The sequence below is a fragment of the Rattus norvegicus genome, chromosome 4, assembly GCF_021556685.1.
Source record: "Rattus norvegicus strain SHRSP/BbbUtx chromosome 4, alternate assembly SHRSP_T2T, whole genome shotgun sequence".
In the NCBI taxonomy this organism is placed as follows: domain Eukaryota; kingdom Metazoa; phylum Chordata; class Mammalia; order Rodentia; family Muridae; genus Rattus; species Rattus norvegicus.
The window spans coordinates 18036713-18052500 of NC_141537.1; the positions used below are offsets into that span (position 1 = coordinate 18036713).

Genomic DNA, 15788 nt, shown 5'->3' on the forward strand with positions numbered 1-15788 from the left:
AGAGAGAGAGAATCTTGAAACTAGATGGATAGGGGCTTGGGAGGATCTGGAAGGAGTTGGGGAAGAAAAATAATATTATCAAAATACATGGCATAACATTATTTTATTTTGTCCCTTGTATGCGAACATTTTTTCCATTGAAGTATCTCTGTATGGTCTTAAATATTTTCCTGAGCCTAGGTGAACAGATAGAGAGACAGCTAAATTTAACTCTTATGACAGAACATTTTTATGGTCCCTGGCAAGTCTTAATGTATCCGATGTCTACAGTTGTCTAAAGGATGCCTATGTGTATAATACACAAAAATAGGGAGTGGTAAGGCTGTAGTAATTAATACTTCATTGACAGATGGTTATGTACCAATTCTTCCTACTGGATTAACTGCCCATGATTCTTCTCCATTACTACCCCAGTGTGCTTTCTGCCACAGGTCATGAAAGTTAAAAGCAAAGCCAATGAATGCAAAAATCAGCCATGGTAACTTACCAATGTTCCTTCCTAGACTCTTTTTAACCTGTTTTTGCAATGCTGATGTTAAAACTAGGTCATGAGGGTTCTAGGCATTCATTGTTCCAGCACACAGTAATCCATCTCTGGATAGTTAACCGTGAGCCAGGGAAGTGATTATTGGAAACCAAGTGGCAGAAGAGCCAGTCGCACACAATCTCACCCCACCAAATCAAACACAGGTATTTAATTTTACTGACCTGAAGTTTTTAGCAGTGGTAATGAGATGGCTTTTGAAGGAGCTTCAGTTCTACCTATGCAGGTTTACTTTGTGTAGTATTTTGCTTAATGAAAGGGACACTGATGGGGGAAAAAACGAACAAACTCGAGAACTTTTGAAAAAGGGAAATTTTTCTTCTGGACTATCAATTAAAACTTTTAAACAATTATTTATTGTCTATGGTTCGAGAGGTATGTGACTACTCATGTCATGATTAAAACTGTAATGTAAGTGTGATGTAAGCGATTGTTATTCTTCATTGTTGATAGAATAATTAGAGTAAAATCCTCAATGTATTCAATACAGGTCAAAGTTTCAGGCATTTTTTATCTTTAGTTGCCTGGAACCACCAGCATGTGATCCATAAATACTAAGGTCAAAAGTCAAGATCAGATGGCAACAACACTAAGACTGGAATTTCCCAAACTATTTCTGAGACTGGAACGGTTGTGAATATTTAACAATTCTTTGTAACTTATTAAGTAACTAATAATATGCCTAAGTGGTTTAGAATAATTAGTTACTATTAAGTAGAAGATAACTTTATGAAACTTCATAGTAGTAATTCATATTTTCATTTGTAATTTTTTTAAAGTACCATTTAGAAATTTGCAAAAATTTTAAAAGATTTTCTTGGCTCTGTGTGGTAAGTTTAGTGTTCTGGGTGAAGGTCCCTAACAGTTAACTGCTGCCTTGGTATAATTTCTAAATTAAAACAAACAAAACAAAACAAAATTGTATAAAAAATCTCCTTCATTATTTCAAACTCCATCTCAACGTTCCTCAGAAATGAACTATTCATTTCCATTCTCACACTGATGGTGGGTCTTAGGTCACGATCATCACTCGTGCTTTTAGGATTAGATCATGTTACAGGGCTAAATATACACATGACAGAATGTTTGCCTATGCTCAGTACATCCTAAAATAGTTCCTTCCTTCTAAAGCAAGGGCATAACTGACTTATTTTCTGGGCTAAAGAGTACCAAAGGAATTTCCACAAGATACATATGTGTTTCTTTGAACAACATAATGTTTCAGGTAAAAAATTAAAACCTATACTTCTGTTGCATTTTAATATGCACAAACTATAAATAGTAAAATACAAGTAACCAAAACTATGGTTATGTAGATATATGAAAAAACTTAAATCTGTAAAATATTAATAACTGTTAACTGTACTCCACTGATCTTTTGGCGATAACGGGCAAGATAAAATGAAATAATTTGACATATGTTGATATATATGACAATTTTCTAGGTTGCTGAAATCATACAATTGTATAATAGAGAAAAAGGTAGAGTGTGCCAGCCTTGTGGCTGAATAGAGAAATAAGAACGATAGAGCGATGAATGTTCTCACACACATTCTATATCTATGTTCATTTAAATTCAGCTCCCCTGCTAATGCTGTGTTGTATTACTCTGGTTCCAGGTAATGCATTAATAGTGTAAATATTAAATGGTTTCAAGCCATATTCTCATAGTCAAAAGTTTCCAGTCTCTCTTTGGACTGTATTCATGATCGAAAGTTTTAGTGTGATACCAGAAGAGCTTCAATTCCAAACCTAAGTCCTAGTCTTATAAAGACTATTAATGTAAACTTTTAAGGATAATTAAGAAATACAAGTTGGTAGTCACTTTATGAATGATCAAATTCTTTAATGCATTCAGCATTTTACTTGTAGTCATGCTAAGAACTGATGTAATTAGTGACAGGAATACCTCTTATTTAGCCTTTTGTATGTTTTCTAGGTTAAGCCTAGGACAGATAACTAGAAACAAAACATGTTTGTCTATTTAGATACACTTTAGATAGATAGGTGGTTCTCAGATGCTTCAGAGACATGCAGAATGTGGCATTTAAAATGTTTAGTAAAAAAAATTTTTTTTTTGATAGAGAGACAGCATTTCCTCCAAAGAAGATGATAGGACTCCGAAAGCCCTAGAATTCAAACTATTTTAAGTTAAAATGAAAGCTATGCTTTTATAGGCATTATTTGTATTAAAGTATTGTGGGAAATTACTAATTAAGATCGAAGCACACCAGGACCAGTGCACCTTGACCGATAGCCTCTGGGCTTGGCGCAATATGGGAGACTCCCTTCATTAACAGGGTTTCTCCTTCTCTGACCTTGTCTGGGTAACTCAATACACACCTCTACCTGACATGTAGCCTCAATTAGATTATAGGACCGATTTCTTTTCTCCTGACAAAATCTGATCAGTCAGTACCTTAGATTCTTGAAATGTTTTCTCATGTTAATGAGAAATTGCAGGTACCCTAAGACCCCAGCCAATAATCTTTGTCCATACCTGATGTCCCCTACACTCAGTCCTCCAAAACTTTATAAGTCTTCCATCACCTCATGTATTGACACCTGATCCCATTGTGGTCTTTCACCACACAAACACAAACTCACAAGGCTCTGCAATCATCATCCCCCCCCAACTCATCCCCCCCAGCTCCTCCCCCACCTGCGCCTCCCCCACCCGCCCCAGCTCGCTGCTTCTGCTCCCACTGCCCTCATGGATTGTATTGGCCGACAATCTAGGAGCAGAGAGACCCCCAAATTGTCGTCTTCTCATCATGCTTAGTCTTTTTCAGGAATAACATGCCCCACTAAATAATTCTCCTCATGAGTAAAATTAAAAATCTCAATGTCTTCTACATGACAGCCATTCAAACAGACTGAACAGAGATGAAAGAAAAAGAAAAACAAACAAACAAAAAAAAAACGCTGTTCATGTACCTTTGGAGATAAAGACATAAATTTTATTTATTTATGTAATTTAAGTTAACTTCCATACATTTCTGACCTTCACTAGGCAAAGCGACTAACTTACACCTCTGTGAAGATCAGTCTCTTAGTTTATCGAATCTTATTATCAGTGTACAACTTAGGGCCTTTGGAAATTAAATCACAGATACAAATGACTTGGAGAATACCAGAGCAAATATTAGAAGTCTCCTCAGATTTGACAAACGTGCTTTCATCCCACTCAGTGAAAAAGGTTCAAGTAAAGTAGCTTCCACTCTTCTGTTTATGACTTTGTATTTTATTATTTTTTAATACTTTACATATATCTGTCTGTGGGTATATACACACAAGGGCAAGCTCGCAGAGAGTCTAGTAGAGAACATTAAATCCCCTGCAGTTGGAATTTCAGGTAACTGTGAGTCACCTGATTGGGTGCTGGGAACTGAACTCAGGACCAGTGCAAGAGCTGTAAGCTCTCCTGATCATCTTAGTCTCTCTGCAGGACCTTCTGTTCTTCAATACTTTCTTATGAATGATGCTTGCTAAACTTCCTACACTGTGCCCACACCACGCCAATACCAAAGTTCTGAGATTTCTGCTCTAACATTCAGATACAGCAACATGAGAAAGCCACGTCAGTTTTATTTTATTTTTTTTAAATAGAACACTTTTCAAAATACAGACCATGATTACTATGTCTTCATTTTTATTTTGACCCTGATGCTTTGTTATGCTTCCTCCATATATTTAGCCCATACTTGTTAAGAGCTTTCTATGTTTTTCCACATGAAGTCATCCACGAATTATAAATTTGATTTTCTTTAGCTGCATGAAGAATATCTATGACATTGCACTTTGCTGATTTGAAACATATTTCTGAAGTAGAATTTTCTCAAACTTCTGCTGAATTTAAGCCATTAAAAAGGGAGAAAAAAACTTTAGGCTTTTTCTTTATTGTCTAAAATTTCCCATCATTCACATTCTTCATTTGTTCCGTCGTTGTGTGTTATCAACAAAGTCTACTTGATAGAATGTCATGCCTATGCACCCTCACCCGAATTCCTGGTACCTGCCTGGAGTTTGTCAAGGGGAAAGTCAAAGGCAGAAAAATGTCAATGTTTATTCTTTTAACAGGAAGCACCTAATCAGCATTAATTCTTTTTTGCTGTCTATAGACAACAATATTAATGGTTGCTCATCATTAAGAGTAATATTTAGATTTCTGCAGACTAGCTATACAACGGACATCCTTTCTCTTCTTAGTTTGTTTTCAATAGGTGCAAATGAATATTTTGATTTACATTTTTGCCTGTCTTGACATAATTATTGTGACATGACTATTATTAACATGATTATTATTGACAGAACTACTGCTGACAGTACTAAATGTCAACGAATATCCTGATAGCATTTAAGCACTATTCTTGGGATTAATCATACAATTCCTCTTGCCCCATTTTGAATTTGGATTTCATATATTTCTTTCACCACTCTGCCAATACATTTCCCCAATGTTTTACAAAATGACAGAATTTTCTTTGTGCCAATCAAATCTTTTCAACCAACTGACAAAACTTTCCTCTACATGTTTATGCAGTCTTAAAATTATCTGTCCCTGAAAGATCTGTAAAGCAATATAAAAATTAAATACTCCTTTATTTTGCAAATGAAAAATAAGTAGAATATTGTTTATTTTCCACAAACATTTTGTTTCTAAGTTAAAAAGATGGAGATTTGAGAGGACAGTTCTTCAGAGCCCTGCATTTACGTCACTAGCCTTGATCAGCTATCTCGATCAATAACAGACATTTGTGTTCCCATCCACATACGTGTGAGTATTTTCACATTTTTTTTTGCTTTGCTGAAACATTTGAAAGCAGCTAGACACTTTGCCAATTCATATTTCCAAATGCCTCTGCTAAGAAGGCCATTTTCTGCTAACTGTAATACTATTTTTATGTGTAAGAAAATTTACCTTAATCCAAAGTGTTCTCTAATGAACACTGAATACTCAAATTTATCTTATTGCTACACAAAGTCTTTTTATTACCTTCATATTTCCTAGATTCAACATCCTCTCACAGTTTACATATTTTTGCTGTTACCTTAATTTTTTTTAAATTTTAGAATAAATGCCCCTGTCTCCTTGTTGATATTTTTATTTGTCTTTATGGAGTTAATGCTTTCCCAAAGTTTGAAATTATTTTCTTATGCAAAACTGAATAATCTGTTTTGTTTGATTATCGTTTTGAGTGTAAATACATTCATATAAATTTTACATGAAAATGGAAAGTATATGGTGCCAGATAAAATTCCGTACTTGTTGCCTGCCTCAGAACTTCTCAGATTAACATATCAAAGATAAACATCTCAATCCCACAAAATTTCTCATCAGACAAACTGCTTCAATGTATCTCACCGAGGAGAAACTATCTAGTCTCCTATCTTTCCTTTCAGAGATCTTTTATTTGAATGATCCAACTTCTCATTTTATACACATTGTGGAAATATCCAAGGATGTTCAAGTTACCTAAGGGCACAAAACCGCAGTATGTAATCAAACTTATAGGTTATATAAGGTTATATGTAATCTGCTTATAGGTTCAAGTGCTACTCCTGTTCATTCTGTCTACAGTTTGCAAAGCTAATAAATAAAGGGGATAACAAAGGATCAATATGTAAATGACTTAGATTGTGGCCATATTCTTAGGCCACATATTTATTGTTGAATTTATTATGTTCTATATTTTAAATACATACAATCTGTGTGTCAACCATATTTCAACATCATTTCCAAAATTATATTTTCACCTTATTAGATTTTGAAAACCATTTTCAAAGATGCCTTTTTAATCTCAACATTATCTTGCTTAGATCAGAAAATGAAGAAAAAAAATAGAGAATTAGGGGATGTTTTTTCCTTCTGTGTGAGCCTGTTTTAGATAGCCATCTATTTGTCTAAATGTCCTTTAATTTGGACAATAATAATGTATAAAACCTTTTAAGATAAATCGATGTTCCCATGGAAATCTTTTGTTAACAACAAGGCTGCCTTGTATACATCTGCTACTTAGTAATAAGAAAATGTAAATAAGGCAACTAAAGGATTGAGTATATCAGATATATTGCCCTCATCAAAGTTATTCCTTCTCAGAACACCCTTTCATTGCTGGTGAGAGTAGAAACTTGTGCTACCACTCTGGAACCAATTTTGTCATTTCTCAGAAAATTGGGAAGAGATTTACCTCAAGACATAGCTATAGCACTCCTGGGCATACACCCAAAAGGTGCTCCACCATCCGACAAGGATACTTGCTCAACTATGCTCATAACAGCTTTATTGGTAATAGCCAGAACCTGGAAACAACCTAGATGCTCCTCAACTGAGAAATGGATAAAGAAATTGTGGTTCATTTACACAATGGAATACTATTCAGCTATTAAAAACGAGGATGAGAATTTTGAAGAGAAATGGATGTAACTAGAAAATACCATACTGAGTGAGGTAACCTGGACCCAAAAGGACAGGCATGGTATGTACTCACTGATAAGTGGATATTAGCCATAAAGTACAGAAAAACCATGAGAAAATCCACAGACTCAAACAAGACAAATAACAAGGAGGGTCCCATGGTATCTGTGGGGACAATTCTAGTTGAAACTCCTGGCAGTGAGGGCTATGGATCCTGAACTGGCCACTTCCTATAGTCAGGCAGAACTCCAAGTAAAGGGATAAGGATAGAATCCCACCCACAAAACTTTTGACACAAAACGTGTCCTGCCTACAAGATGTGCAGGGTCAAAGATAGAGCAGAGATGGGGGGAATGGCTGACCGATTATTAACTCAAATTGAGACCCATTCCAAGGACGAAAATCAAATTCTGACACTATTAATGATACTCTGACATGTTTGCAGACAGGAGCTGTTTATAACTGTCCTCTGAGATGGTCCACCCAGCAGTCAATGGAAAGAGATGCAGAAACCCATAGCCAAACACTAGCTGGAGCTTGGGGAGTCCTGTGGAAGATTTAGGAGGGAGGATTGAGGGTCCCAAGGAAAGAAACTCCATAGGAAGACCATCAGAGTTGACTAAACTGGATCCTTGGGGGCTCCCAGAGACTGAATCACCAACCAAAAATTGAGCATGGACTGACTTTAGGTCCAAGCACATATGTCGCTGATGTGCAACTTGGTGTTCATGTGGGTTCTGCAACAATTAGAATAGGGACTGTCCTTAAATCTGTTGCCTGCCTGCCTATGGAGCCAGTTCCATTAACTGGTCAGCCTTGCCTGGCCTCAGTGGGAGAGGATACACCTAGTCCAGCTGTGATTTCATGTGTGGTGTATGTATAGTGTGTATTGTGTAGTGTATCGTGTGTGTGTGTGTGTGTAGTGTGTAGTGTGTGTATGGGGTGATATTCAGAGGGGGTTCTCCCTTCTTTAAGAAGGGGAAGGAGGAATGGGGGATAGATATCTGAATGAGAGGTTCTTTAAAGGAGAGAAAGGACTGATATTGGGATGTACAGTGGATAAACAAATTAAACATTATCCCCTCTAATTCTCACATCTACAATTTGATGTAATAGAGAGCTACACTTGTTTGTGAAACAGAATCCTAGTTCAACCATATCTAATGGGAACAGTCAAAGTCATAAAGCCACCACAGCTGCATGACAGAGATTCAGCAAGCTTGAGCTAAGTGAAAGTTTTCCTGCAAATTTCCACTCTTCATCTCGATCCCCATGCTTGGGGACCATTTAATATTTGCATGACTCGGGGTTATTGGATTGCTGGAAGTTTTCTTGTGAATCGTTTCTGACTCTTCCAGGAACACTGCTTCAATGCTGCCCTTAGTCTTGAACATATTTAGCCCTCCCAATTTTATGGAGATATCTGCACCAAAACCTTTAAAAACAGCCATATCAACTGAATCCAGGGGGTTATAAGGTAAATGAAAGAATTTTAGCCCAAAGGAGAGAATTGTTTTGAGTCCTCAGGAGGAAAGACCCAGAGGCAAAATTTACCACAATTTATGGAACAAAATTACTGACAGATAGAATGGGTCAAATTTAGTGTACCATGGTGGAAATTCCTCTTTAGTAAAATGTCATGATGTGATGAAGACAGGAATAAAAACAATGAATTTATACTTCCTTGAAAGTAGGTGTATTTAGGTCTTTTTTTTTTTTCCTTTTTTCGGAGCTGGGGACCGAACCCAGGGCCTTGCGCTTCCTAGGCAAGCGCTCTACCACTGAGCTAAATCCCCAACCCCAAAAGTAGGTGTAATAGAATAGGTGAATGTTTGGTTTGGTTTTACTCGGAGGTGCCCATTGGCCATTGTCTAACTACAAGCTAACAGTCATCTGGCTGAGATAGAAGGAGATTCACCTTAATTATGTTGCTGGGAATGTGACTTCTGGAGTATCATAGCACAAGGTTGATTTTTTTTTTTTTTGGCTCCACTCAAGTAAAAAATGTATTTTTCAGCCAAGAAACTGGAAATGTATTTTTTTTTAATTCCACAGTACCGGGTAACAACATTAATTAGGAGTTTACAGAAGAATCAAAGAATCAATACGAGCTAAAATGGTTTTACTTTTGTTAAAAATAGCTGGGAAAATTATTGTAGAAGAAGGAGAAAGGAGAATTTTGAGGGGTTATGTTGATTAAAGAATTGATTATCAATTAGGATAGAAGATAAAGATAACCAGATATTCTTAAATTTTAGGAAAAACACAGATGAAGTGATGAGCTCTGGTTGAAAAGAATATATTTATATTTTAAATCAAGAATTAACTCAGAATATGTGGGAAAGTATGAGGGACTGCAAGATATAAACTATTTTTAGATGGGCTGTAGAAGGAATAATCCTTACTAGGAAAATTAATCTCTTGGAATATAAATTCCTACAGTAGCAGGTCATCACGTGTTCTGTGTAATTTGCTTTGGGAGCTACTAATCAGGGTCAATATTTTTTTCATATGTTGATCAAATCAAGTACTTGGGTTCACTTCTTTAGGTCCACGTCTACAATACTGCATTTCTACATTAGGATTGGGAGAATTAAATAGGGAGATGGGCTCTGAACTTCAGTCCAGTGTGTCAAATAAAAGTTTGTTTTTTTTTTAATGATACATATAGTCCATGGTCGTCCAGATTGTTAAGTATGACACCAGCCTTCTCCACAGAATAAGTAAAGGTAAGTAATTATGTTAGTTTCTCATGTTACTTATATAAATGATTTCAAAAGCACAGTGCTTTAGAGTCAAAAAATCAAGTCTGGTGCAGAAATAGCAAAAAAATAAACAAAAAGAAAAACCTGTTATAGGGGTAATGTCCTACCCTACGCTCTGTTTTTAGAACCTATTCACAGTATGGAATTTGGGTCTGGTTACTGTAAACCCAATTAAACCAAAACAAAACAGAACATGGTTGTATAACCATGTATCTTAGGGTGAACTTACTATTGTTAACTAAATTGATGTGGAGTCAAACTGCCTTCTATGTATTTATGTTTATGACCATGATCAAGGCCCATCTCAACCTCATCACAGAAGCTACCGACTCTGCTAAGTGTTGGAGAATAGAGAGACACATGGCTCTCCACAGTGCTGAGAGGAAAAAGGGGTTGAATCCTCATTTATACCATCTCAGACTGAGAGAACATTTCAGAAAAGAGGAAGAAAGCAACATAAGAGTATGAAGACAGGAAGAGGGACTGTAAAATGATGCTGGATTCTCAACTTGACATAGCCATTGAAATTGTGAATTCACAGAAGCTGACATTGCTCACACCAAGCCTGCACAAAACTGGACCTATTAACAGTTAGATAGATGTGCAGTTGAGTGCTTGTGAGGCCTTATGTCCCTCCCTAACCCCTGCTAAACTATAGGCAAAATGTCATGAAGGAGGGGGAGTAATTATCTGTTCACTAGTGAACTCACCAGGCTTGAATATACCACAGAACCAGCAGAAAGGTCATAAAAATATACCCTTAAGTAAGTGTACCATATTTTCCTTATGCATTCTTGGGCTGAAGCACATCGAGGTTACTTCCAGTTTCTGGCTACTATAAATAGAACTGGAATAAACATGGCCTAGCAAGTGTCTTTCTGGTAGGATGGAGTGTCTTTTGGGTATACCAAGAGTTCAGCTATATACTATATATAGCTATAGAGTATAGCTTCTATAGCTGAGTCTTGAGAGAGCTGGATTCTCATCTTCCTAAGGAACCATCATGTTTGCTTTTCATGTTGGCTATTTGCACCCCCAGCAGCAATGGAATGGTGTTCTCCTTTTCCACATCCTAGCTAGCATGAGCTAGGATGTCACTCCTTTCATTGAATCTAACCGTTCTGATGGGTGTAAGTTGAAATTTTAAAGTAGTCTTGATTTCCATTTTTCAGATGGCTAGGATTTTGAATATTTGTTTCTTAGCCATTTGAGGTTCCAAAACTGACCACAAGAAATTAGAGAACAAACAAACCAAAAGAAACAAAAGAGCAGCAGCAGCCGCAGCCGCAGCAACAGCAACAACAACAACAACAACACATCGCAAGGGAGGTATCTGAGACCCAGAAAGATGAATGTGGTATGTATTCACTTACAAGTGGATACTGGCAATTAAGCAAATAATAACCAAGCTACAATCTTTAAACCGAGAGAGATTAGATAAAGTGGAAGGGTCATGTGAGGGCTGTATAGATCTCCCTGGAAGGGAAGAATATAATAGATTTTATGGGTATGTGGGGGTGGGAGGAGGAAGCGGGTAAAGGGGTATGAGGACCAGGTGGGGGATTAGTTGAAGGAAAAGAATAAAGGAAGAGATGCCTGGAATTTGGGGGGGTGGCATTTGGGGGATTATATGGAAACTTGGAAAGTTAAAACTTCCTGGAATACATGAAGGTGATCTAATAATGACTTCTAGTAATGAGGGATGTAGAGTCTCATCTGGCTATGTCCTACAGCCAGGAGATTCTGTCAGTGGTGGGGATGGATCGCATTTGATTGAGTTGTTGGCATAGGGGTCCCTTGGAAATTTCCAAACAATCCCGGTTTTGTTTTGTTTTTGAAAACAGAGGGCTGCTCTCTGCAAACTGACAGTGCAGCCCTGTGGCCCAGGACAGCATTCATACTACCTACTGAACATGAAATGCAGAGCCGTTGCCTACACGGAGCCTTTACCTCTGTAGGCTAATGAAAGAGGAACACGAACACCAACTAAGCCACAGAACCTTTGACCTACAAGTTCTCCTGCCTGCAAAATATCCCAGCTCAGTAGTAGCACCGAACTTGTGGGAGTAACCAACCAATGTCTCATTTGACTTAAGGCCCACTCCTTGAGAAGGAACCATACTCTACACTGCTAGGGTAACCAAGAACCAGAAACCAGATAGACCAGAGAACTAGGGTAAAATCAAACATAACTGGTTAAAAAATTAACAATAAAAGGAATCCTAATAATATTCTGTTATGCACACAGTTCAGTTTCTTATCCATTCATCATCAGATAGACTTCCTCTGGTAGTTGATGGAAATAGACACAGATATCCACAGCTGGATATTGCTCATAAAGAGATTTATCTATCCCCCTTAGAGCTCTTCAAAAGCAGAGGCGGGAAGTTTGCATGAGCTAGGGGGTATACTGGGAGAGCAAGGCCCTCTTCTGAATCAACTAAGCAAGGTGTATATGGACTCACAGAGACGGCAGTAGTAGTCGCAGGCTTTACACGGGTCTGCACCAGGTCTTCTGTATACATATTATAGTCATTAGCTTACTGTTTTAATAGCAATCATGATGGTGAGGATGAGTATGTCTCTGACTCTTGGGAATCTTTTCCTCCTATTGGGTTGTCATGTCTAACTTTGAAAGGATAATTTTGCTGTATTCCATTATAATTATTTTGCTATGTTTGGTTGTTAACTTTTAGAAGCCCGTTCTTTTCTCATGCGAGACAAAAAGGGAACGGAGGGAAGGGAGGTGGAGAGGAATTGGGAGAAGGAGAGGGAGGGTAATAATAATCAGGATATTTTATATGAGAAAATAACGTATTAAATTTTGCAAAGTGATTGTCAACTAAGAGAGGAAAAAAAGAAGACAAGAACTTAGGCAAAGGACTTGTAGAGGGGAGCAGCCCTTTAGATTCACTGAGATCTGTTTCTATTAATACAATGTTGCCCTCTGCTTGCCAGAGCATGAGAAATAGGAAACTTTGCGTTCTATGCTTTGGCACCCAGAAATTAACTAGACAGTATAGACCAAGGCAAGATGGATTGTACCATATTTTGTTTAGTTTTGCTTTTTATATTTCTCTTTTTTGTATTTTTCTTTTTTTTTTGTATTATATTCAGAATTGGCCGCTACCATGGTGAAGCTTAAATGCCATTCTAATTTATCAACTCTTGATTTATAAGTCCGTTATCTTTACTAAAACATATTAATATTGTTTCAATGAGAACAAAACCTAAGTCATATCTAGGGTGAGAGATGAGGAAGGCTAAGGTTATTTCTATAAGAGGTTGTATGATATCTTTTTTTTTTTTTTCGGAGCTGGGGACCGAACCCAGGGCTTTGTGCTTCCTAGGTAAGCGCTCTACCACTGAGCTAAATCCCCAGCCCCGGTTGTATGATATCTTAATGAAGCCAAGTTTAAGATGAAAATACAGTGTAGATAATGTGAGTTCAGTTAAAAAATGAATCTGAAACAGATTTTACTGTTTTGAATTTGACATCTAAATTAAATTTAGAGTTCAGAGTTCAAAAGAAAAAAATTGTCAAATGTTTCAAATATAAATTAAAATAGGGAAAACTGAAGAATGATTTATTTTATTAAATTAAATCTGAGCAGCTCAGCATACATATAGTTGGTGTCAACAGCAGATTAGCATGCGGATGGATATATAAATGAAAGATATAATATTACTACTGACCACTCTTTCTCATGCCTGTTAATAAAAGTTACCTTTCGACTTAATGAGGCCCATTAAGTGGCTAATTGTTTAAGAACAATTAGACTGCTTTTATTTCTATTTGAGAGCTTCATATATAACAAGTTGTGACCTGATGTCTATCTTTCTAGAGTGATTAGCTTTTCTGTTTATAGAGCCAATGTGTATAATAATCTGTCAACTCTCGATTCATAATTTGGGAAAACTCAATTTTCTCCATTACACCTTCCTCTTTGGGGTCCTTGATGTTCATTGACACATTTTTAGTCATCTCTCCATATTAGTTTACCTTGTGCTTCCCCAGCACAATCTGTGGTACAGTTGGTCAGTTACTCCAGCACGCCAACCTCAAGCATCAGACCTCTGCGGATGTTTAACAGTACTGTCCTTGTAACTGGTAATAGATCCATCTCAGAGAGTTGACTTATAATTTATGTTTTTATAAAATAAGAGAAAATGTTTTTAAATGATGTGTTGAAAATATCTATCAGTTTTTGAAACTTATCTCTGCATGTAGACTTATCTTTTATTTACTTACTTGTTTGTTTGTTTGTTTTTTTTGTTTTTTAAAAGAGAAATGGTTTATTCTGGCTTAACTCAGGGTACAGCCTGCCAGGGCAGGAGCTTGAAGAAGTTGATCAGTTGTACCCACAGGCAATAAACAGACAGCAGTGGTTGCAGGTCCATGAAGGCTCATTCTGTCCCTACATACTGCCAGTGCAACAGAAGATGAAAGGCATTAAAAGGAATGCCTATATGTGGTTTACTTTCCCTAGGTCTATATTATTTAGACTACAGGGTAGAGACTGACAATTCTCTGAAATTATGGAAAATATGATCGATGGTTTCAAATCACTTACCCATCATCTTCCTAAATGTCAGTTTCTAAGTGAACAGTTGTAGTACAATGGGTATGGCTTGCCAAGAACTACAGTGAGGAAGGAGAGACCATGTCCCATTCATCGAGAAACAGGAGACACAGCCTACAAGTATCTGTTGAAACGAACTCAGTAGTGGGTTCACAGTAAAAGAACACTTAGAAAATGATAAATCCACAATCCCGAAATAGTGAATTACTTTGCATATAACTTACATCAGGATAAATACCCGGCCGTCAATAAGTTAGAGCTCTTGTTTAGATTTGTTTCTGTACTGATTGAGAGTTTTAATAAGTTTGGGAATCATTTATACAATATTTTAATACGAGGTTAATGTTTCAAAAACCAAAGCGAATTGACTGGTTAATTGGCCTTAAGAGTGGAGAAACTGAAAACACACAAAAAAAAAAGAAAATGAAGATTGAATCCAGCCAATGCCTTTTACTGGGTCATCTCCTGCAGTACACAATATCTTTATCTAATACATGTTGCCATATCTTTGTGTTAAAAATATCACGGGTTTTAATACCCTAAATTATACATTCTCTGGTTTCTCCAGAAGTCCTCAGTGAAATTTCCCTTAAATCTCACATGTTGCTGAGTTAGTACAATTAGTGTGCCCAACTCTGTCAACTTCTTCCTCCCATGCGTAGTAACAAATTCTACTGTTTTTTTGTCAGTGACCACTGTGTGTTAAGCAGTTTCTGAAAATTATGTTGCACACAGATTATTTTAATTCATTTAGTTAAGTGAGCAATTATTGAAATTATCCTTATCATAAAACGTTATCCTTTGCTTGGAAGGGATGAAAAGTAGACACATAATGTGTGGCATGCATGAATATAAAAGGAACTGAATGCCATATTTTTAAGTGCATAAGTAATATTCCTGATATAATTTAAGTACCTTGTCACTATTGTAATAAAACAAGAATAATTAATTTTAGTACGTTAATTCTGATGCCAATGCTCAGTTTATTTCTATCTAAACAAAGAGTAGACATTTGCGACATGTTATTGAGTATTTTAGTTGTTATTTAGTAAACAATTAGAATGCAACAAAATAAAAAATGTGCATGAGTTGTCTTTGAGGATTGATATTGTGAAAGACATAAACTGAGGCACCTAATATTTATTTCTTAAACAATGTAAAAATGTGAAGCATAAAATAAATTAGGAAATACATATAAGGTATACATCTGAAATCAGTACCCTTTGGATTCCAAACATTTTTATATTAAATCCTCCATGAAGTGATAAATTTAAAATTTGAGAAATGCAACTGTGTCATAAATGAAAAAAATCGGATGCTGAAAGCAAGAGAGAAACATTTTACCTAATAGCAGCAACTTCACAGTTCTTGCATCCCGTTCAGCATCTTCCTGAAGCTTCTTCTCCAGTTCTTTGGACCTTTTGGCTGACTCCTTGCTCTCTGAACTAATTCCACTTCCCATCTTTTGCTGTTAGAGG

The 15788-nt window shown here is 36.6% G+C and overlaps 1 protein-coding gene across 1 annotated transcript in view; it reads right to left on the bottom strand.

Moving 5' to 3' along the window:
* Gnat3 (G protein subunit alpha transducin 3) overlaps nucleotides 1-15788 on the bottom strand; it is a 50158-nt gene that overhangs the window by 34273 nt on the left and 97 nt on the right. The window contains 1 exon segment of the mRNA NM_173139.2: nucleotides 15655-15788. This exon segment is cut by the window's right edge and continues 97 nt beyond it. Within this exon segment, the coding sequence (NP_775162.1) occupies nucleotides 15655-15772 (118 nt within the window). The 5' untranslated portion in view covers nucleotides 15773-15788.